At 44.4% G+C, this 21,961-nt stretch overlaps 1 protein-coding gene across 1 annotated transcript in view; it reads left to right on the forward strand.

Moving 5' to 3' along the window:
- Nucleotides 1–21,961, forward strand: part of si:dkey-112m2.1 (transmembrane protein 132D) — a 141,379-nt gene that overhangs the window by 62,351 nt on the left and 57,067 nt on the right. The window contains exon 3 of the mRNA XM_048258410.1: nt 16,283–16,426. Coding sequence (XP_048114367.1) covers nt 16,283–16,426 — 144 coding nt within the window. The remainder of the gene's footprint in view (nt 1–16,282; nt 16,427–21,961) is intronic.

Consider the following 21,961-nt stretch of genomic DNA (forward strand, 5'->3'; position numbering starts at 1 on the left):
TATTGCTTTGTTTAATAGATTATTTTAGCTACTTTAGGTTCTATTAGTTTCATGCATTCCATCCACATATGTAGGCTATGTGTTGATGTTGTTTTCTGTGTGCATTGTATAGGTAAATGCTTGGGTTAAGTCTCTGTAGTGCTGGATACAGCAGGCGTGGAGTTTCCCCACCATCCCATCTGTGTTAGTTCTGGCTCAGTCTCAACCAGCTGGTGCCACTGCTGGGCTTTCTTACAGTGCGTACTGGGCAGGAACAGGCTGCCCGTGGGCCTCACACAAGCCTCACACAAGATGATTCCGGAACGATATTCCAAAGAGAGCAATTTAATGAGCCTTTTACTGCTGAGAGGCAGGGTATTCTTTTTTTTTTTTTTTACAAAATCATAAATATTATTTGTAAGGCAAAAAGAAGTGGATTTGAAGTTGATGATGAATACAGATAGAGATGGGAGAAGAAGACAAGCTCATTCATATTACTCCCTGTGGCTCACGCAACTTGATATCCATACACGGAAATCAAAAAGAAACCCCGGCGCACCTCGGCCAATAAAGGAGTCAAGAGCTGCTCATGACCAGAAGACATGAGAACAATTCGGAACATTCTTTGAATGATGCAGAGGGCTTTTTTTTTTTATTCGATGTCATTATCCACGGTTACACGCCACTGGGCAGTAAGCGGCGCTCGGTGACTCACAGAGGCAGGGGGTGAGTCATTGTGCCAGCGCTGGCTTCTCGCTGGGCGAAATGACGGCACGAGGTATCCTGAGAAAGCAGCGCACAGGGTTTTGATCAACTCGGAAGTCATTAACGCAACAGAGACTAGAGACTCTCTCTGGTGCCTTTGTCACAGATGTTGAGAGAGAGAGAGAGAGAGAGAGAGAGAGATAGAAGAGGCACAGAGTGCGAGTGAGAGCAGTTCAAAGTTGCACTCTGCCATGTGGATGTACTCCTCCATCGGTTCGTTGTCGTGGTAATGGTGAGAAGACCTGCATTCGAGATTGAGATGCAGGCATAGAGGCTACCAATCCATTATTCACGCACTGTCAAAGAGATATTTTTAAATGATACACGGAGGAAATTTATATTTAAGTGGCTTTCATTTGGGCCCTCATTGATTTCATCACTGTTGCAGCACAACTGCAAATGATGCACGAGCACAAACATCTCTGACTAACATGGCCAGCGGTGAACTCTCACATAACATTATGACAATGACTTGTGAGTCATAATTGAATAATTTATGTGTATTTAAATTATGTAGACAGTCATCAAACAGAGAAGGAGTTTAGCGAGCATTCTAGAATAACAGCATCACAAAGCTTTGTAGCCGCCTGCTTGAGCATGCTTGTACTCCCGCACTGTGTGTAATCAGAACAAATTGGCAGGAACATTATGAAACACACAAAGCCCAACGCTTGTTTACTTGACAGCACACGACCCAGCTTACTGTATCTGTATCCAGTTATCTCCAATATCAGCTTCTCACAATCAAATGAAAAGTCCTCTGAATGGCGGTCAGGTAATGGATGGCCGAGAGAGCTGGCCAGCCTAGCGCAGAGTGGGTCAGGCTCCTGTCAGCGGACAGCTCTGCCCAGCTCGGCAGGTCGCTCCAGCTGGTGACAGCAGCGAAAGGAGAGCGGAGGCGGAGAGCGAGGCGAGCTAGGGGAGCGGTCGGTGGCGGGCGGCTTTTCGCTCACATTGATTGGCTCTGAGCTGCGTCTCCTTTCTCCATCAGTCTCATTAATGGGATCCATTAGCCCGACACGGCGGGTCAACGCGGCCTGACTGACAAACCCAGTAAACACAGATGCCCCTGGCAGGCAGGGAGGCGATTAGCATCTCGGGGAGCACCACAGGAAAAGAGGGGGGCACACACACTCACTTGGTCAGTCAGAGATGGGGAGGCAATTAGCAGCCACAGAGAGTCTCGTGGAGTGAGAGGAGCAAACAAAATAATATTGTGTTTGTAAGGAGCTTAACCCATACACCTCAATTTTGAAGAACACAGCCTCGGTTGACAGGGTGTCTTTACGCCATCTGATGATAATGGATACACAGATACTGACTAAAGTAAGATTAAAGAGAGAGAGAGAGAGAGAGAGAGAGACAGACAGAGAGAGAAAGAGAGAGAGAGAGAGAGAGAGAGAGAGAGAGAGAGAGAGAGAGAGTGGTAGAGGGAAGTAGTTGTCTGAGATGTGATTCTTATGACGGGACATTTTCTGATGAACAAGAGGGATTCATAGACAGTGCTTTTAGTCACTTTGTCAACCAGCACATAAAAAGCCATTTGAACAATAGCTTGAATCCTTTTTAATAACCTCTTAGCACCAGCATATCACATGCAAGAGGACACTACAATTTTACCAAAACCGCCCCAACACATGAGTTCCACATAGCCACAGGCTAATGCATTGAACCAGCCAAAGTGCCACCGGGCTTTCTCTCTCATTGCCACACAGGCACACTTTAACACCCGCGCACAGCATCTGAAATAGCCCCGGCTGAAACGGCACTAGGGAGATAATGGCTGCTACCTTTGAACCTCCTATAGCGGCGCATTATGGGCATGACAGGAGCGCAATGATTCACAGTTGGCCACAAAGTCGCACCATTGCAACATGACAATAGCTGTCAGTGTTCAGAGACTGGTGCAGGGGCTTTGGAGTCTCGTCGCTGTGTTTGGCCAGTACTCAAGGCATTTCCTTTTTGTGGGGAGCATGTGTGTGTGTGTGACCAGTGAGAGTGGTTGGCCGGTGCTCAGTTGCATTGAGTGACAGTGGCGGTGTGCCGTGCCGTGTCGAGCCGACTGACTAAGTGTGACTATGTTTTTTGGCCGGCGTTCACAGTGTCCTTCCTATCAGGGAATCTCAATTGAGCCATGCTGGATGCTCGTGGGACGGATATTACTGTCACCTTGCCTCCCAGCAGGAGCAAGCCCAATCATGAACTCATTATTTGAGAGAGAGAGAGAGAGAGAGAGAGAGAGAGAGGATGTTATGGAGAGATAGATGGAATGAGAGACAGGCAGATGGCACAGATGGGTCAGCTGAATGGAGAGAGTGAACAGAAGACACCAGCAGACAGAGAGAGAGTGCAGAGATGGAGTGAGTGAGAGGAGGAGATGCATGGTGAACGAGTGGGGCGAGGAGAGGAGTGGAGATGAGGAGGAGAGAGATGGGGAGAGACTAAATGCATGGGTAGAGATTAGCTTAGTCTGGTAAGGACCGTGAATCCGACAACGTTAATCTCATTTCCCATTTGCCGTGTTGTCATGCCCCAGTACGTTTAACAAGGCCGATAATGAAAAACTGGCATTCGACTCATTAATTAAATTAGACCCTTTTATCCCAGCATCTCCTCTCGACCAATCATCAAAAACTTCCCAAAGACACACACACACACATATACACACACACACACACACATACCTTGCCCAGGTCACACATATTCCTGACATTAGTTATTCTCTAATTCACTTGTGCCCTCCGGCCCTCAGCTCCCCAGAGAGACAATGAAGGCAAATGTGTCTCAGCCAGACAGACAAACTCAAAACAGCTTTCGCCTTGATGGGATTCACCTGCTGGGCTGCGGGAAATGAAAGGTGTGCTGCGATGTTAACCAGCCCCCGAATGCAATTTAGCCTAGCTGAGCCGTCGGCTAATTCATTAAAGCTGTTTGGTCCGAAATAATGTGTTTTCCTTTATTTAATTCCCCAGCAGTTTTCCTTAGACGTTGAGGCGCACTAAATGAAACGTGCTAGACTCGAGGCATTGCAAATCAGCATCCAAAAGACATTCTGTTGTTATCATGACCTTTGCTACTGTACGGTAGAATCCACTATGAGAATAATTATGTCTATGAGAATGACTACATCTAGATAAATGGACAATGGCATTACTTGACCTGGTGGCCAAAAGGCAATTCACGCCACAGCTTCCCAACTTCAAGTGTTTGCATCTACTGAAACCCGCCCGAAAGGGTTGTTCACTGCAAACCCACCATGAACACCATGTTATCAGACACTGAGGGCCTGATGTACTAATGCTTTTGTGCCCACTTCAGACGTATTTGTTTCGCAACGTGCGCGTAAAATGTTTTTACAAGGTATGCACAAACAGACCACTCTGAGGTAAAAGCGCAGACTGCCTGTCGCGTGAGCTGAGAATGTCAAATTGCGCTTTTCCTTCTCATGCATATGCATTCATAGGAGGGCCAGGAGAAAGTGGGAGTTTCGTGTAAAAAGATGGGAGGAGAAGCGTAAATTGCGCCTAATTAAGTATTCCCCTGTATGTACGAAAACTGTCCATGAAAGCTCACGTATATTTTGCGCCTAAATATTTCGGCCTTGTGAAAGCAGGTGTTAAATGTGGTTTGCGGTAAATGCGTCAATAATAGAACCTTTCAAAGACAACAGAATCGCTATTTAGAGGACCAGTTTTGCATCTTTGTACTATATATTTCGTTTGGCCTTTCGAATGTCTTACTTTCACTTTCACTTCATCCACTTCAACTTTCCTACTTGCTAGATTTGACCAATCTTCCATAGCCTACGTGCACAAGTAGTTTAGAACTACTGCTCTTCATTATTTTTCTGCTTGTTGACATCATGCATTGTATTATTTCATGATCACTAAATATTTGATTCCTTTTAATGTTGTCATCAGTTAACTTTATTCAACTGCGCGAATGAAGATCAACATTAACATAAGTGTCATAGCGTGCGGTCTCTGCGGGTTGGCCATGGCGCTAATAATGCTACGTTCGCAAATGTACGTAATCTGGCCCTGAGAATCCTCCACACTGCTGCTAATTATCATCTTCTGCATCTCCATTGTCACAGAAATCCCCAAGATGAATGTTATTTCAAGTATGTGCATTTGTACTGTGTGCATTAATGTTAACATATATTTTATTATTTCATTGATCATTGTTATGTGGGCAGCAGTTGGATCAAGTTTTCATTACAATCTTAAATAAGAGCCATATACACGTCCCAACATCTGCTTGGCCTGGATTGATGGAGGTAGAATGTTCTCCCAGGCCCTTAAGGGATTGGCCGGTGGCAAATGCATAGGCATGGGTCCTAGGAAACAAAACTAAACATCTCAGAGTGTTTGGTCTCTTCTTCTCCTGCTACTGCTCTCCTGAACATGGAGGTTTTTGGGTCTTCTGTGCTTCCCTTCTTTCTCTCTCTTTGTTTCTCTATTTCCTACTCAGTTTCTCTAGTTCGTTCATTTCAAAAGTTTGGTTTTGGTTTATATCTCATGCAGTCAGGTTTTCCTAGCTTTCTAATATTCTGTTTATCTAGTTTCTTTTGTTTATTCATCTGTTGGTTACAGTACTTAAACCTTTTGGTTTCATCTCACACTCAGTTTACCTGATATCTATAACATTTAAGATACAGTTTATTGCTTTAATAAACTATTCATTAATTTACCATTCATACGTCATGTACTACTATAATGGAGTCAGATTAGTCATTTGGGCAATATTTGCCTAATCTAATGCATTCTACTTTCTAAACCTTCCAGTCAGATGTTTTCTGTCATTGGTAACGTTTTGCCTGTCCTTACAATACACAGACAGGATGTTCATTGTGTTGGTGTAACAGTGCTAGTGTTAAGTATTCAGTAAGTAGTGTCCTGCAGGGTTCTCTCCTTCATCAAGGAGTCCAGCAGGTGTGGCTTTCACAGTCCATCATTTCTGCCTGTGACATCCCTTGGAGTGTGTGTCATGGGATTGTAAGAGGGCGGAATGGTTAGGTGTGTGTGTGTGTGTGTGTGTGTGTGTACGGCGGGGGGTGGTCACTCTCTCATTCACCTTCCCGAAAGGTCACTGTTGTCAAGGAACAGTGTTCACGCACTAGCTCCGTTGGTTCACACCTGAGCAGCATTCCAATTAGACCTCCGGTGTATCGGCCTCCATTATCTTTTATAAGGTGGGGCGACCTGCAACTCAGCTTAGTAATCAGTTTTAAGGAGAAGAATGCATGTCACAGGGGGAGAGGAGAAACACCAACACCCTCTAGTTTCTTCTCTCCGAGTATGATTCATGGGCATTTTAAAATTCCTCACTTGTTTGAGTTTCCAGAGGGTCAGGGCAGTAGTAGTCTGTCTCTCGAGTTTCCCTGTGTTGCTGTTTAATCAGAGCTTGAGCGCTAAGCACACCACACACAGTCGATCTTTCATTAGGGATAAATTTTCCTGTCTTTATTCACTGTTGTCTTAAGTAATTAGATATGCTGGCTTTTATGCGGAAGGATAAGCACACAAGACACCACACTAAACTGCTCCTTTTGATCTTCCCCCTGCAACCAGCGTGTTTTCATCTAGCTTCTGCTTACAGACTCATTTGCTCCTGTCCTAGTAGAGGAGACATAATAGCTGCTGCTGTTTTGAGTGTGGGAACTCCTAATGCCCCGGTCACATTACAACTCACGCATGTTAAATGCACTGCAGCTGAGTAGGACAACGTAACATAAGAGCCTCATCCTCTTTTTTTACCCAGGCTGAGGGGGGTAGTGTCCTGTGATGTTGAGCTTTTCAAACATGTTTATGTTAAAAACTAATTTGTGTGTCAGAGTTTGCCTGATTCAGTTCTTTGGTTCTCAGTGAAAGAAAGCTTACATAGTAAACAACCTAACGTGTTACACAGTACAACCTAACGTGATCGCTGCTCTTGGCCTGCTTCAAACGAAGACTCAGGGATGACTTGTCTCTGCTGTGTGTCGTGCATATTTCTTTTTTAGATAAAGGAGCCCGTATCAGCCACAGTAATCTAGCATACACTTGGCACCTGCCTTTGCAAACATCTACACACCTTAACCATGGAGCTCCAAACATCTGCACCATAACCCCCCGCACACCTTCCCTAGTCCCTTATTGCAGCAGACAGAGGCTCCTGTCTCTTCCCATCTCCCCGGGCAGTCTGGGAAGAGACGTCTCTTTCCCCTCCACTCAGCCCAGCTCTACATCAGGCTGCCCTCCACCTGCCATCGCACCGGAGAGTTCTAGAAAGGCGTCCATTTGGATTCCCAGCCCATACCATCACAATCTATCTCTCCAAACACCGCACCCCCACACCCCACTCACGCTTCCTCCACCCACACACACTCATTTTCAAGCCCCCTTCCGCCCATTCTCCAGACACGACTCCCCGCTTAGCTGTTTTTATAAGTCATTAACATATGAGCTCTTATGCCCATTAAGGACTGGAGCGGTCTCCTGTGATACCATAATGATGGCCTAATCCCAGGGCGCACAATGCCATTATTTGTGATGGTGCATCCTGACACAAAAGGTTGCCATTACCACTGTAATATGTGTAGGGCTGTAATGACGTTGTTATGTTGCCGGCTTAATAGGAGTATTTAATTTAATTTATTACATACTGTACATCTCTCCTCCTTTCTTTTCCCTCTTGCTTCCCTCATTTTCTCCTTTTGTATATTTCATAGTATTTTTATGTCTTTTGTGAAGTTCCAACCCCTCCGCTCGCTTCTGCAGTCTAATCCAGAGAATTAAAAGCCATTTTGGAAATGCTTGGGTAATCATCACCCTAGGCTATCATGGCTGGCCTGGTTAAAGCATCTTTTTAGCAGTCTTTGTGTGTGTGGGTGTGTGTGTGTGTGCGTGTGCATGCATGATTATGACTGTGTGTGTGTGTGTGTATGTGTATGTGTGCATGTGCATGTGCATAATTATGACTGTGTGTGTGTGCATGATTATGACTGTGTGTGTGTGTGTGTGTGTGTATGTATGTGCATTGTATCGGAGGAAGTAAGAATGAGGCAGAGAAGGAGTGCTAATGAGGAACAGAGCTGAGTTTGTGCATCTGGGTTTTGTGCACTGTGTGGCTTCTAGGATGCATATTTTTATTTGTATATGTTTGTGTGTGTTTGTTTTTGTCTGATTGTGTGTTTGTGTGTGTGTGTGTGTGTGTGTGTGTGTTCAGTGTGTCTAGTGTGTCTGTGTGTGTTCTGTATGCAGCATGGTGGTAATGATTTTTGGCAGGAGACTAATCGTATCTCTGTTTGTATGCACTCTCATGGCTTTTGTCTATGAATCACTGTGTCTCTGTACATAAGAGAATCTTCTCATGTGGTGGAAGTTGTGAGTTCTCAGTAGATTTAGTGTGTGTGTGTGTGTGTGTGTGCGTGTATGCAAAGGTTTATGTGTCTTTGTGTTCATAAGGGATTCATCTCACATATGTCAGGATACCGGAGCTGTTACTAGGTTAAGCCGAAGTCTGTGTGGGTTAGCCTCTGTGCTAGTGTGTGTGTGTGTGTGTGTGTGTGTGTCAGCGTGTATGTGTTGCTATGTATGCGTGTTATCCTCCCCTTGCTCTTTGTAAGGAAGGAAAATGTGAGAGGAGCTGGTGCTGGAATAGAGTTGGACACACTGCCCAGCAAGAGAGCAACAGAAGCTTCATGGCCCACTGAGGACTGAGGAGTGTGTGTGTGTGTGTTTGTGTGCAGGGGCGGAGCTTGAGGGGGTGCGGCACGCCCCCGGCCCGGGACCCGCAGGGGTCCGGTGCGAGGGCGCCCCTCCCCCACCTCTGGGGCCTCTCCCACTGCACAAGACCGGAGGAGCTAAGATCATGCAAACGGTTTCTTTTCAATCATTTTCATCAGAGTGGGACGTATTAGGCTTATAGGTTGCCCCAGTCAGGACGAGTTATGACTCACGGTTGCTGAAAAGTTTTGAAATTTACTTTGATGATTTAGTAGGTGTAAAATATTTAATAAAATGTTCTGTTGTATGACTGGCTTTATTTTAACTCTCTTATTGAACTTTACGACGTGCAAATTTACAAAATTGGATCAACGATATTGTCTCCTACAGGCGTCAATGAGAGAACACTTACATGATTTTGTTTCGATTTTCTAATTGGAGTAAGTCTTTGTGACAACATGTCATGATACATTTGATAATGTTTGATCGTTGTTTTGGTATGAAGCATCTTTTACGTAGCCTAATGAATGCGCTCTAGAAAGTGAAAGTAGCCTAACCTAGGCCTATGCGCTCTGTGTCTGAGCTGTCTGTGCACGTCCGCAATTGATTACGTTCCTCAAATGGAGAACACATCAATCCCATGGTATTTTTTGCCCTAAAATGCATGAAACATGCAAGTTCAAAATCCCGCCGGTAGCCACGTTACATCTTCGTTTCATATTTGCCTAGGCTAGCCTACAATAAATGAATTGAACGAACTCAACTGACAACAGGTATATCTACTGATTCGGTCATTGAGACTACAGAATACAGAATACAGTACAACAAACTTTCTGTCTTTCTGAAGTTTATTTTTGTATTCCGGGGTATTTTGTATACAGTAGCCTAATTGCCTAATGTCTTGACAATAGTTTTTCTTACCGGCTTGCTGTTTAAACTGACTGCACCGCTCTGAACTTTCCTGCCAGGTTTATGACGTACAGTAAACCGCTGCATCTTGGCTCTGGCATTGCCTAAACTCATCGTGTGGGAAATCAGATTATCTGTCAATATTGGGCTTTGAAAGTAAGGGATATTTGCTCAGTAATAGTAGGCCTAGGCTACATTTTGTAACATTTATAGAGAAACCGAGGGGAAGTTAAATTAGAACTCGTTGGAAATTGAAAACACATACAAAAAAAGATTCGGGGCTTTTAAAAAGAGATTCGGGGCTTGAGCCCCTGAAGCCACCCCCTCGCTCTGCCAATGCAACCACCCAGCAGTAACTTCTGCATTCAGTGAGATTTGCACCGCCCTAATTTTATTTTTTACTCTTCCCGTCACCGTTGCAACCTCTGAGCGCTCATTCTCCAAGTTAAAGACCATTAAAAACCACTTGAGGAGCACAGTGGGACCAGGGCCGTTTCAAGGAATTTGGGGGCCCCAAGCAAAATGGACATGGAGCCGCCCCGGGGATGATTGTTCTTTCCAAAAGGATGGTCAAACAAATATGAGTATTTCGGAGTAACGGGGAAACGTGGGCATTAGTCAGTGTTTGTGAAACGAAAACAGTTCCTCTGGCAACGATCAGTGTAGGTGCGATGGGAGCGTTGGTGTGTGCGTAGCGGGGCTTTGGAAACACTGCTCCAGCGGTAATGTCACCGCTGGAGTTACCTTCGGATATGTGGGCCTCTCTTTATGTGGCTGGTTGTGGACTACAGCCCCAGGAAAAGGTGCGCAGGCCGCTCCGTAGTGAGTGAACGCAGGTAAGTTTAAATTCCAGATATTCCGTCAGCGAGGGAATCTCCACTTAAAGCCGGCACGGACTTGACAGCGTAGGCGCCCGAAGAGACGTGTTTTTAGCAGTTACTATGCTTTAGTTTGCTTTCTTTGTCGTAGTTGTGTGTGTTAATTGCACTTTTCTAAGACTCAAAAGAAACGGATTATAGTGTTGCTGTAGGCTACGTTCTCACTCTCTCTCTCTCTCTCTCATTGCCTGCGTCCAACTATCTTTTAACTCGGCCGTGGCACTGACTTAATTACAATAACCGCGATTGCAATGTTAATTGGTAACTCGCAGCTGAGCACAGGAGAGACGTGGGCCGTCACAACCTTGAGGGAGAAAGAAAAGATATGTTAGCATTTCCATATTTTGATATTTAGAAGGGATGCAGCTGCTTTCACAACTACCAATGCTTACTGTAAAAACATCCCAAGCTAATGTTATACATTGACCTAGGCCTACTTGTAGCTTAACATAGCATTTAAGCATTCTGCTGTTTGAGAATTAGACAGACGCACCTGATGCTTTAAAGACAGTTAAACAGCTGGCGTGCATGAATACTACTAGACATGAATGTTCCAGTCTGCTTTGATGCACGGAATTTATCGTGTGGTTTTCCTAACCCCCATTTGGTAAATAGATTATCACGGTCGAATAGTTAGTATAGCAGAGAAGCTATGCCACTTTCATCAAAACCTATTACAAAGCTATAGCAATGTTATGTCATCAAATACGATAAACAGTGATTCTGGAACAGATCTGTGTCTTCCTTATCCCGTTAATAAACATATTACAGTATGTAACCATATTCCGCTTCCGGCTTCCGGACGCATAACTCTGCTTCATTATGACTGCAGAGGTTTTATATTTTCGGGGCAGCAGCAGAGACCACAAACCTGGCTGGCTGGCTGCTGTCAGCGACTACTGAGAGGGGCCCCCTTGAGGGGGATCCCGGTATTGCCGGTAACAGTGTCGTTGCACTTTACTGTGTAACTTTGACTATCAAAGGGGCGCTCACAGTTTGTCGTTGCATTTTATTTTTAACCAGTCGTTGTCTTGTCAATTAGTAGTCAATTGCTTGGTTTGCTTGCCTTCTAGCGACGGGCCTGAGTGGGACAGGAGAGACTGAGTGGACTTGCCATGTTGTCCATAGAGAATGAGAGAGCAAAGAAAATGGACGAGTTCGCGTCGTATGCCCTTCAAATAGTGCTGCGTATTATTGTTGTTTTATTATTAGGGGTCATGTAGCCTAATGTTTTTATTGTTCTCTTGGTTACACTTCATGTACGTTCGATGGACTTCAAAATTACATAGTTGCTCTCCGTGGCGCTGACGCTTCTAAGACCCGCTGTTGCGGGCATGTGTAGCCTATGTTGTAAAATTATGTTATGATGAGTTTAATAAAGGGCCCGGTCATGTGCCCCGCCCCCGGCCCGGCTCTGACTTGTTCCGCCACTGTTTGTGTGTGTGTGTGTGTGGGCTGGCCCTCTGCTGTCTGACACAGGCCTTACATGTGTGCTTCTGCCTCAGTGACTAATATGGTACAGGCTTCCCTCATTCACTCATGTCACTGTCATCTCTTCTCTCTCTTCCTTTGCTCTCTCTCTCTCTCTCTCTCTCCATATCCCCGGCCGTGTCTATATCCCTCTCGCACTGCCTCTCCTTCCATGTTATGATTTTGGATTGCTTCTACTTTAGCTATTGCTCTCCAGTCTTTCCATCTCTCTCTCCATCTCTCTCTCTCTCTCTCTCATGTCAACATTTACATCAGCACTGTGTCTGAATAATGAACATCTATGAAGACATAATAGCAAACATTTATGCTGTCATTTAGTGAATAACTGTGTTTGAATATCTATAATTAGCCAACAGCTGTATTCATGCCGTGTGTGTGTGTGTGAATTAACCACTACATATTATGTAAAGTGAGTTCGTTTTTGTGCTATTAATGTCTGTGTATCTCACTCTTCTTGTTCCAACATTAGAGCTGTTTATGCTGCAGTGAAGAGAGTGTGGTGAAATTATTTCTGTTTCATGTGGCTTTGCCCCCCAAATATTTGCTTTATTCAAACAGCAAAAAATCGTAAACACAATTTTTTTTTCCCTTTAGATAAATGTATTGAAATTTAAAACGGTTTGATCAGCTTTGCCGTTCCATTTCTTTTCCTATTTCGCTCTAATGGTTCTCAAAGGGAGATCACTCTGAGGTGGCTCGGTGCTTCTTTATTGCCTTGAGGCTTATGGCAGAGCTGTAATTTCAAAAAGTGAAATAAAAACACAACGCCATACATCACGCTGCCACAACAACAGCGCTTGAGCCGTGTCAGATTGTACATTTCCGAATCCATCGATTTCTTCGGAGCGTAATCTTTGGGAGCAAGTAATTATTTCCTGAGACGTTCTGACAGAGCGGGGACTAATTGTAAGTGTGTCGACAGATCCGTGGTGTCAGGAATGTGTGAAGGAAAATCCTTCCGACAGGAAAGCAAGCCTCACCACAGGTCTCACTGACATTCCCGTCACATCAGTAAATACTAATATAATTGATCTGTAGGTTAGTAGGGATTTAATGACTTCAGTTAGTGTGCAAGAAGGGACACACACACACATACACACACACACACAGACACGCAGGAGAAAGGCTCTGCTTCAAATTGGTTTCCTTTATTGCATCTCTCCCCAGAAATCATATCAGTCAGGCCAATCTCATTTCAGATCTGCCATTCTCTAATTAACCCCTGATGCTTGTTTTCCCCTGACGGCATGCCAGTCATTTGTGTCATGCTGAACTAGGAACAGATGGTTTCACTGGGAATACTGTGGCGTTTCAGACAAGAGTTTGACTGACTCCCGCTCTCCCTATTTCCACCGCTGCATGTGTGTGTCTCTGTGTCTGTGTCTGCCTTTCTGTTTGTGTCTGTGTCTGTATGTACAGTATGTTGCTATGATTAAACACATTCTGTGGTATGTGCTTTAAGCTGTGGTATGAATGTGTGTGTGTGTGTGTGTGTGTGGGTGTGGGTGGGTGTGCCCTTGCGAGCAGCCAAGAGAACGAGTCGGTGTTTGTGTTTTAACTCTGCCTCTGCACATGTGAACGCCTTTATCTGGTGTGCAGCTAACTGTCAGCTGAGTCAAGATACAGTAATTACACTCAAAGGAGCCATGTTCAAGTCTTAAGAGGAGCAAAAAAAAGGAAGCCAGCCTCCACCCTCCTCCTCCACTCCTCCACCCGATGTATTAATCTCTGCCTGTCATAGGACTCACAGCCTACTCTATTACGGTTGCCGCTCACACAGGCTACATCAAAGAGAGCAGGCAGATGCAAACTGCATCGGCCTCGGCTCGGACCGTGAACGCCTCATCACGGCATTATCCATGGCAACGCTCGGAAGTTTCTCCACACATTACGGGCCTCTGCACACTCGCCGAGCGGAACCGTAGCAGTCTGTTCCCAGCGCTCATCTATTGTAAGGTTGTGGAGGACAAAAAATCCCTCTCTCTCTATCTCTCTCTCTCACACTCACACTCTCTTCCTCTCTCTCTCACTTTCTTATCCTCTCTCTCTCTCTCACTTTCTCTCTCTCTCCTTCTCTCTCTCTCTTCCTCTCTCCCTGTTTTTCCCTTTCTTCCTCGCTTCCTCCTATCCCTGCTTTCCTGGAAGCAATAAACATGGCTCTGTGTGCAGTGGGCTACTTCAAAAAAAGAACAGCATCTAATCTAAATTTGGAGTATTTCATTTTTTCTCTCCCTCTCTCTCTCCCTCCCTCCCTCCATCCCTCTCTCTCATTCTCTTGCTCAGCCAGCCCCTCTCTCTCTCTCTTTTCCTTCTGATCTGAGCTCTTGAGTCTTTTGTGTCATGGGCGTAAAGCATGGCAATTTGTCTTGAGAAGAAAAAAAAAAAAAACAAAACAAAAAAAACAACACAGTTCCTGAGGTATGGGAATCAGCCTATGTATATCAGCGGTAATATTGCCTGACAAGGCGGCGAATGAGAACGGGGGGCCTGGGTAGCCGGGGCCCCCAGCCACACGCCACTACGGAGGGGCTTTAGGGAGCAAGCATGCCTGGCTAGATGTCACTCCACTCCACGCCGCTCCACGCCATTCCTCTCCTCCTCCTCCTTCTTCGTCGCCGCTGCGCTCCACCATCTGTGGCCATGGGCCGCCCAACGCATCCTGGGACCAAAAGAGATCGGAGGAAGAGTGAGAAAAAAAAAAAATATATAACAAGTGAAGAGAAGACAGAAGAAGAAAAAGAAGAAGAGGTGGAGAGAGCGCTTTGCTCCAATCGCAGCCACTGGAGCTGAGGAAATTAGGGGCCCGGAGAGCCAGCCAATAACGTCACGGCGGAGTGGACGGTGTATGGACTGTGGCTGCTGGCTCCGGCGCAGTTAATATGAAAGGGATGAGGCCCGGGCCCCCCTCGGGGAGAGCGCATTGATCACCGGTTCGGAGAGAAACACTTTCTGCTGATCCTCACTGTATTGGCTGAGGGACCATGGAGCTGGGGTGTGCTGACTGGTGCCAAAGGAGTGCTTACAGCTCCTACGTGATAATACACTTCGAGCACTTTTCTCCTCAAGACCGCTGCACCCATGCCATCTTAACAGGGCTGTTCACTCATTTCAAAAAGGGTTTCTTGTAACCGTAAATAACTTACAGTGTATTAATAGCGCCGACAAATTAATGTAAAATAAACTGTAATGATTGAGACCACTGAATGCCTCTAAATGTCACTATAAATCTAGTTTGGGAATATCCTGTTGGTAATTCCTTGAGTTTGGTCTGCAAATATCTGAGTGATTTTTTTTGTCTAGGTCATTTTGCATTAAGAGACTACAGGACAGACTTTGTTATGGAATCTCCAAACAGGCACATACACACCTTGGCTGCATTTGCAAAGACAGTGCTAGGACCTTGCACTGCCAAACAAATAAATAAATAAGAACACATAAAAATAAAAAATAATAAGATAAAAAATCCCACCCTATGTTGACATACCCTTGTGTCCAGATATTGCATCAGAAAATCTGTTGGTCTTGTGGCTGGCAACATAAATATGACTTTAAATTATGGAAACCAGAAGGTTTGATGTCTCCGCGGCTCATTTGAAAGTTGTTTTGTCCAGTCCTGCTGCTGAACTAAGGGTAGAATCTGCAAAATGTCACTGAAGCAGCAGACACTGAGACACACCTACAGTTTAGCAAAACTGTGTGTGTGTGTGTGAGAGAGAGTGTGTGTCTGTGTCTGTGCTGTGTCTGTGTCTGATACACGTCTGTGTTTGTGTACGCACGTGTGTTTGTGTGTGTGTGTGCGTGCGTGCACTTGGTGTGTGTCTGTGTGTGTCAAATGTTTGCCTGTTGGGGGAAGGAATCATGACTATGGGATGACTTCTATGACAGGAGGGAGAATAAAGTCAGTCAAGCCATCTAGCGGGGTGTCATATCAGTGGTTGCATCATAGTTACACATTATTCCTCTGTGTTTGCCTCATTCAGTAATAATCAGAGCATCCCCAACATGACTCAAACATCAAAACACAGTGGTTTCATGTTGCCATGTCTGTCTGTCTGAGAATAATACAGTATTTGTGTTAAACAAATTTCCATTGTTGCTTATTATGTGATCTTAATGCAATTGTCCTTAGCCTTGTACGGTATAATACAATAAAGATGACAAACTGAGTATAATTCACGGTTGATGAATGCATATTTAGCTTCATTGATTTAAGATTTTTTTAAGTTAAGGTGATTCTATTATATGTCCTTTTTCTTGAGGCGTTTTCTCTTGCAAGATTAAACCAAAAAATACTACAGTGAAGAAGTAGATGTGACTATTGTAAGAAAATGGAAGCAGATTGTAAACCGTTGTGTTGGAAGACAATGATTCTTTTTATATTCTATTAAAGAACTGCAACATTTGCTAGTGGAAGTTTTATTGTTATAATGTGTCTTGACCTGCTTTTGTCCCAATATTGTTTGATTTTGTTCCAGTTGTTAGATACGTTCTTTGCTGTGATACTCTACTTGACGTCTGTGACTGAGAGATGTGGCGTTTGTGTTGTAACAGGGTGAAGCTGAAAGACGGCGTGGCGTTTCTTGGGGCGCGGGCCAGTAACCCCACTCAGTGGACCATCAGTCAGGACGCGCGGAGCGAAGGCCACCGGGTTGTGACCTTACACTGCCGCAGGAAGGACGCCAACTTTGGCCAAAGGTCAGTGCTTTTCCAACTCACACACACACACACACACACACACACACACACACACACACACACACACACACACATACTACCCTAATGGCACCCTTCTTTCATTCCATTATCATCTCTTGTTTTCACTTCATGTGAAAAAGAGTCTCTCAGTCAGAAGAAAAGAGATATCCTCCCCTCTCTCTCTCTGATTGAAAGCAGAGATTTCAGCTCTTGGCTATAAAAGAAAGAGGCGTCGTGAAAAAAGAAACCCGTGGCTGTTCCTCTGATCTTGCCATTTCTCTTACCATGCCCACAGTTGAGAAAAAGTGCAAAAAGTTAAACCCTAATGCCCAAAGTTACAAAAGTTGCCATCTCCTTTGGGCATGTCTCCACCATTCCGCATCATCCTCTGATCAACCCATATTTCAGCCAGCCCTTTGGAATTCTGGGTTTAGAATGTGCAACCAGTCCAGTTGTGGTCTTTTTCTCTGACCACTGCATCGCACAACACTGCCTTTCCTAGTCAACTGCAAACACTTCCTTCCGTCCCACTTTCGCCTCAGCCGAGCGGAATGAAACGCTTGAGCCCCTGTGCCTTTTTGATAGACAGCTGTGCTTCCTTATGCATATACGACACTCATCATCTCCCCAGACGAGTCCTTTGGTGGCATTTCCATATGTAAATGAATCTCAGGAATGTGACTGTTAAGCCTGAGTAAAGGACTGGGTGGGGAAAAAAGAGGTTTACTTCGATGTTAATTAAGTTGAGATTTTTGTGCCTGATGCTTTTTTTTTTTTTCTCGTACCCCAAAAAGGCAATTTGCATTACTCCAACATTTCCTGACATGTGTCACTTTGTAGATTAAGCTTATAGGAGAGAGAGAAAAACATTTCACAGCTTGTGAGCCTCAGGAGGCCATTTTGTTCTGATAAGAAATTAAAAAAGAGGGGGAAAAAACATAATTTGGACCCACTAAAATTGCTGCCTATGTGCATGAGTCATCTTTCATTTCACAGTTTGATTTGATCTTTTTTTTTTTTCGATTCTCAGTGAGATTCATATTTTGTCTTAATATTGAGACTTATAAAAGAATATCACGTGTGTTCTAAGATATCATCCAAAGGTAGTGTTGGATATTACACTCGCTCCAAGAGCCAGAGAAGGCACCGGAAGCTCCAATCCATCTAGTTAATTCAGCCTCATGCATGAAGCATGCTTAAAGCACAGCCTAGAATATTCAATGCCGTGCGGATTCCCTTGGCTCCGTCCCTGCAGAGGTTTCCCCTGGTGGACTCAGGGAGGGCAGCGGCCCGTCATGGCTTCCTCCGCCCGGGTTTGAGTCAGAGCGAGCACAGAGGGGTCAGCCTGCCCTGAGTCAGGTCTCTTACGATAATAATGACTTTCCAGATTGTCTCAGCTCTTAAGCATGTGTCATGCGAATCCAGCTTTCCTCTAAATGAGGTTAAGTTTAAGAAACATTTTTGTATAAAAAAAAAGAGAAAAAATGATGAGGTAGGACGAAGGTTATCATGAGTGAAAGCTGCTCAGCTCATCCGCTCCAGCAGAGGAGAGGTCATTATAACACCATGATGTATAAATTAGCCGCAATGTTGGCAGAGCGGGTGTCTACTGCTGTCCCCGAGGGGAGGAAGTATCCGTAATGAGTTGCGGTATTTCAGCTCTCCTTGCTGAATTTCTCTCTCCCCCTCTCCATCTCCCTCTCTCTCTCTCTCTCACTCTCTCTTTCTCTCTCTGTCTCTCTCTCCCTGTCTCTCTCTCTCTCTGTTTCTCTCGTTCCTGCTCTCTTTATCTCCTTCTCCTCATCATAGCCCTAATGAGATCCGAAAAGAACTTGCTCAAACAGTTCTCAGTTACTTTTGCGGATGCCTAGATTAGGCTTGCCAGGGGTCGCCTCCTGCGCCGCTGCTGGGATGATTGAGTCGGGCTGAGGGAGTCACGGGATAGATAGACAGGTGGAGATGTGGAACTCTAGGTTCCGTTCTTTCTCTCTCTCTCTCTCTCTCTCTCTCTCTCTCTCTCTCTCACACACTTACATCCTCTCTCTCTCAATATTCTTTTTGTCTTGTCAGCAGACTGATGAGAGATGCAGAGTATAATCTACATTAAGCAGTCTTCCATGTTTGAAGTGGGAAATGTAATGCACACCAAGTCATTACTATAAATAATTTCAAGCTCACACTGTCCTTATTTGATTGTATTGGGAGCCTTTCCAAGCTTGAGAGGGTTGACAACACTGCTTTGTTACAGGCTAGTGCATGAAGCCTTAGTTATATACCTTTGCACTGTAATGATAGATAGATAGATGGATAGATAGATAGATAAAAACTAATAATCCCCAAGGGGAAATCCGAACTTCCAGTCACTCAGCACAATGGTACAAATAACAGTAGGAAAACACATCAAAACCCAAAATGTATTTAAAGAAATATAATTTAAAAGATAGATAGTTATTGAATAAATATAAATTGTAGGATAGTGTTGTTTATGTATGAATGTAACTGCTAAGGCCATCATAAAGTCAATTAATACTACTGTGCTATCCTATAGTACTAATTAACTTGAAGTGTGCTGTCAGTTTCATAACAATACATATGTATTTAAAGATTTTATGTACTAGATGATTGTCCTCTCACACATTTTGAAGACACACAGGAGGCAACAACTGACAAAATGATGGCCCCTTAGATTAAACATGTGATAGTCGATGTCTGAGTGTCAGGATTTGCCAAGTAAGCATCAAAGTATCTCGAATCTCATCTCTATCAAACGCGAAACGAATCCATCATCCAAATGTAGGATATGACCAACCCATAATACTCGTTTTTTTACTTGTTTTTTTAAATTTCATTCAGTGTCTTCTCACAGCCATCCCTCTATTTCTCTTTGAGCTCCCTTTCTCTCTCTCTCTCTCTCTCTCTCTCTCTCTCCCTGCATGGTTCCACTAAATGTTTTTATATTCCTCTCAAACGGGCTGTGAAATGAGGGATCAGTTCCTGGTGCAGTGAGCAGATATGCTTCCAGTGAGAACAACCCTGAATTCACACACGCACACACACACACACACACACACACACATACACACACACAATCACATATACACCCTTACACACACACACACACTCACATATACACTCTTGCACACACACAAACACACTCACACACACACACACACACACACCCTTGCACACACAAATAAATGTGCACCCTAACTCACACACATATGCATGTGGCACACATACATAAAAATGGCAGTGCACAACCACTCATGCACAACCCATAAACAAATAGACATTTATACAAACACACTCATAACACCACATTCCTATAACCACTAACATTCTTTATAATCACACACTCTTGACTTTCCTCGGGCAAAAGCACATTCTCCAAGCCATTATACCGTCCTCAAAGCCCCTATTTTCCAAACCTAAAGAGAGGAGAACAAAAGCTTGTGTCGTGCTGAGAAATACAGTGCTTAAGAAACAGTTGAGCTGGAAAAAAGAAAAGAATCCCGAGCAACTAAACCAAAACTATACACAATGTATATTGTCTCCCGGCAGCCTTTATTATGGAAACCCCTGGCAGTAAATCCAGACAGAATAACAATTCCTCCTAGGCTACTAATACAATGCATTGCCTCTTAAGCCTTATTGATTGGCAGCATTCCTGAGAAACATTTCCTGAACTCATCCCTCCCAAATATGCACAGTTGTCCTTTTCCAGTATTAAATGACGTAAGTGAGGGGTTCTTTTGTCTTGACGTATCAACTAGAATTGCAGTTGTAGTGGTATTTAATTCTCAGAAGGTTCATTGTATCATGTTCATGTTGTAGAGCATGTCTGTCCTTACTGTTTTTGACATGGACTCTGTTGTAATGGATATAAAACAAGCGTTTTCTCCTGCCCCTAAGCAGGAGGTGGACCAGTCAGATGGTAAAATGGGGTATTTTGAAAATCTAAATAGCAAGCATAACATAATTAAGCAGCTGGTACCTACGATTCCAAGATGCACTGACTCTTAAGATGAAAATCAACCCCAAATGGACATGTTAGTCCTCATGTATACCTCTGGCCTGTATCTCAAAGAGCGGCATAGAGCAAGGCAATCCATCCCAATATGTGATGTGCCTCACTGTTATGCTTCTAAAACGAAGTGCCATACCTTTCTTGTCTATGATTTCTTCTGTTCCTTATCTGGTAGCCTACCTGTGCCTTCGACCCCTCCATTTGTAGCGTCAAGAGATGACTCACTAACATTCTAAATGTGGGACCATTCTAGTATAGTCTAACTCATTTACTGCTGGCATGGAAGAGATTGAAGGTTTGATTGCAGGTGGGATTTTATGTGCTTTGCCCACTTCCATAATATTGTATGGACCAAGCTTTAGGGCACTTGTCAACTTGAGTGATGTATTTTAGTTTAGTTAAAATAGTTATACATCATAAGCTTCCGGTGAGTGCGTCAGAGAAATACATCTGTGTCATATATTGAGCACATGGATTCCAGAGCATCAGATTCAAACTTGGAACGTTTAGAATTAACAAACCAATAATTCAGCATGGCGTCATCACATTCTGTTGACTCTTCCAGCAGGAGCAGCCTGGGCAAAGTGATGAATATTGTATGGTGTTGATTTTGAGATTCCGACAGTTCACTTGTGTCTCTCTCGGGTGATGGATCCTCAGCCTTGTAACACTAAACGGACATGCAGGAAAAAGAACTGATCATCCCACAAACTGCACTGCATTTATAAACCGCTTGCTGGGGATGTTGATGTCAAGACACCATAAACATGTCAGGGTGTGATTTGTTTGAATGCGACTTGCTCTCGGTTTTCCTCAAGAGCATTTCATTTGGTTTCCAGACATGAGTCTGGGAGTCCATCTGTCAGGTATCGTTTCCCATGCAGCATTCTGATAAGAAATCTCAGTGACGGCGACGGATTTGTGATGAACTTGAGGGACGGCTGAGGGTTCGTGCATGTAAACAGCAACACAACACACACACACATATACACACATACATACAACACACACAGATATATATAAATACTATAAATACACACAAAAAGCATTCATCATAGTCAATGCATTTTGATGCAGAGGAATTTCACTCTCCTGCCAAACAGATCCCAGCTGCTGATAAACCACAGACTGCATGTTCCATCCATTCCTTGCCTCACTGGCTGTCAATGTCAGTCAGTCGGTAAATTGGGGATGAATAATTCCCTGTGTGTGTGTGTGTGTGTTTGTGTGCGTGCTTGGGGGAGGTGGGGGTAGGGTGTTTGCATTCCAACACTTAAGAACAAAACAATACCCACCTCTGGCTGCTGCGTCCTTCCCAGCTCTACCTCGACGACACTGCGGTCCTTCCCTTGGCTCTAATCCATTAGCGTCCCCGCGCCGTCTGGATGGGTTAATTAGCCAGGCGGCCTTCCCCTGACCCGTGGCGTGACCCCGCTGCTCCCACTTCCGCCACTCCACCTCATTAATCTGCCAAGGACGCCACAAGCCCCCGGTTCCTGCTTCCTGGG

Source organism: Alosa alosa, chromosome 12 (genome assembly GCF_017589495.1).
Source record: "Alosa alosa isolate M-15738 ecotype Scorff River chromosome 12, AALO_Geno_1.1, whole genome shotgun sequence".
NCBI lineage: Eukaryota > Metazoa > Chordata > Actinopteri > Clupeiformes > Clupeidae > Alosa > Alosa alosa.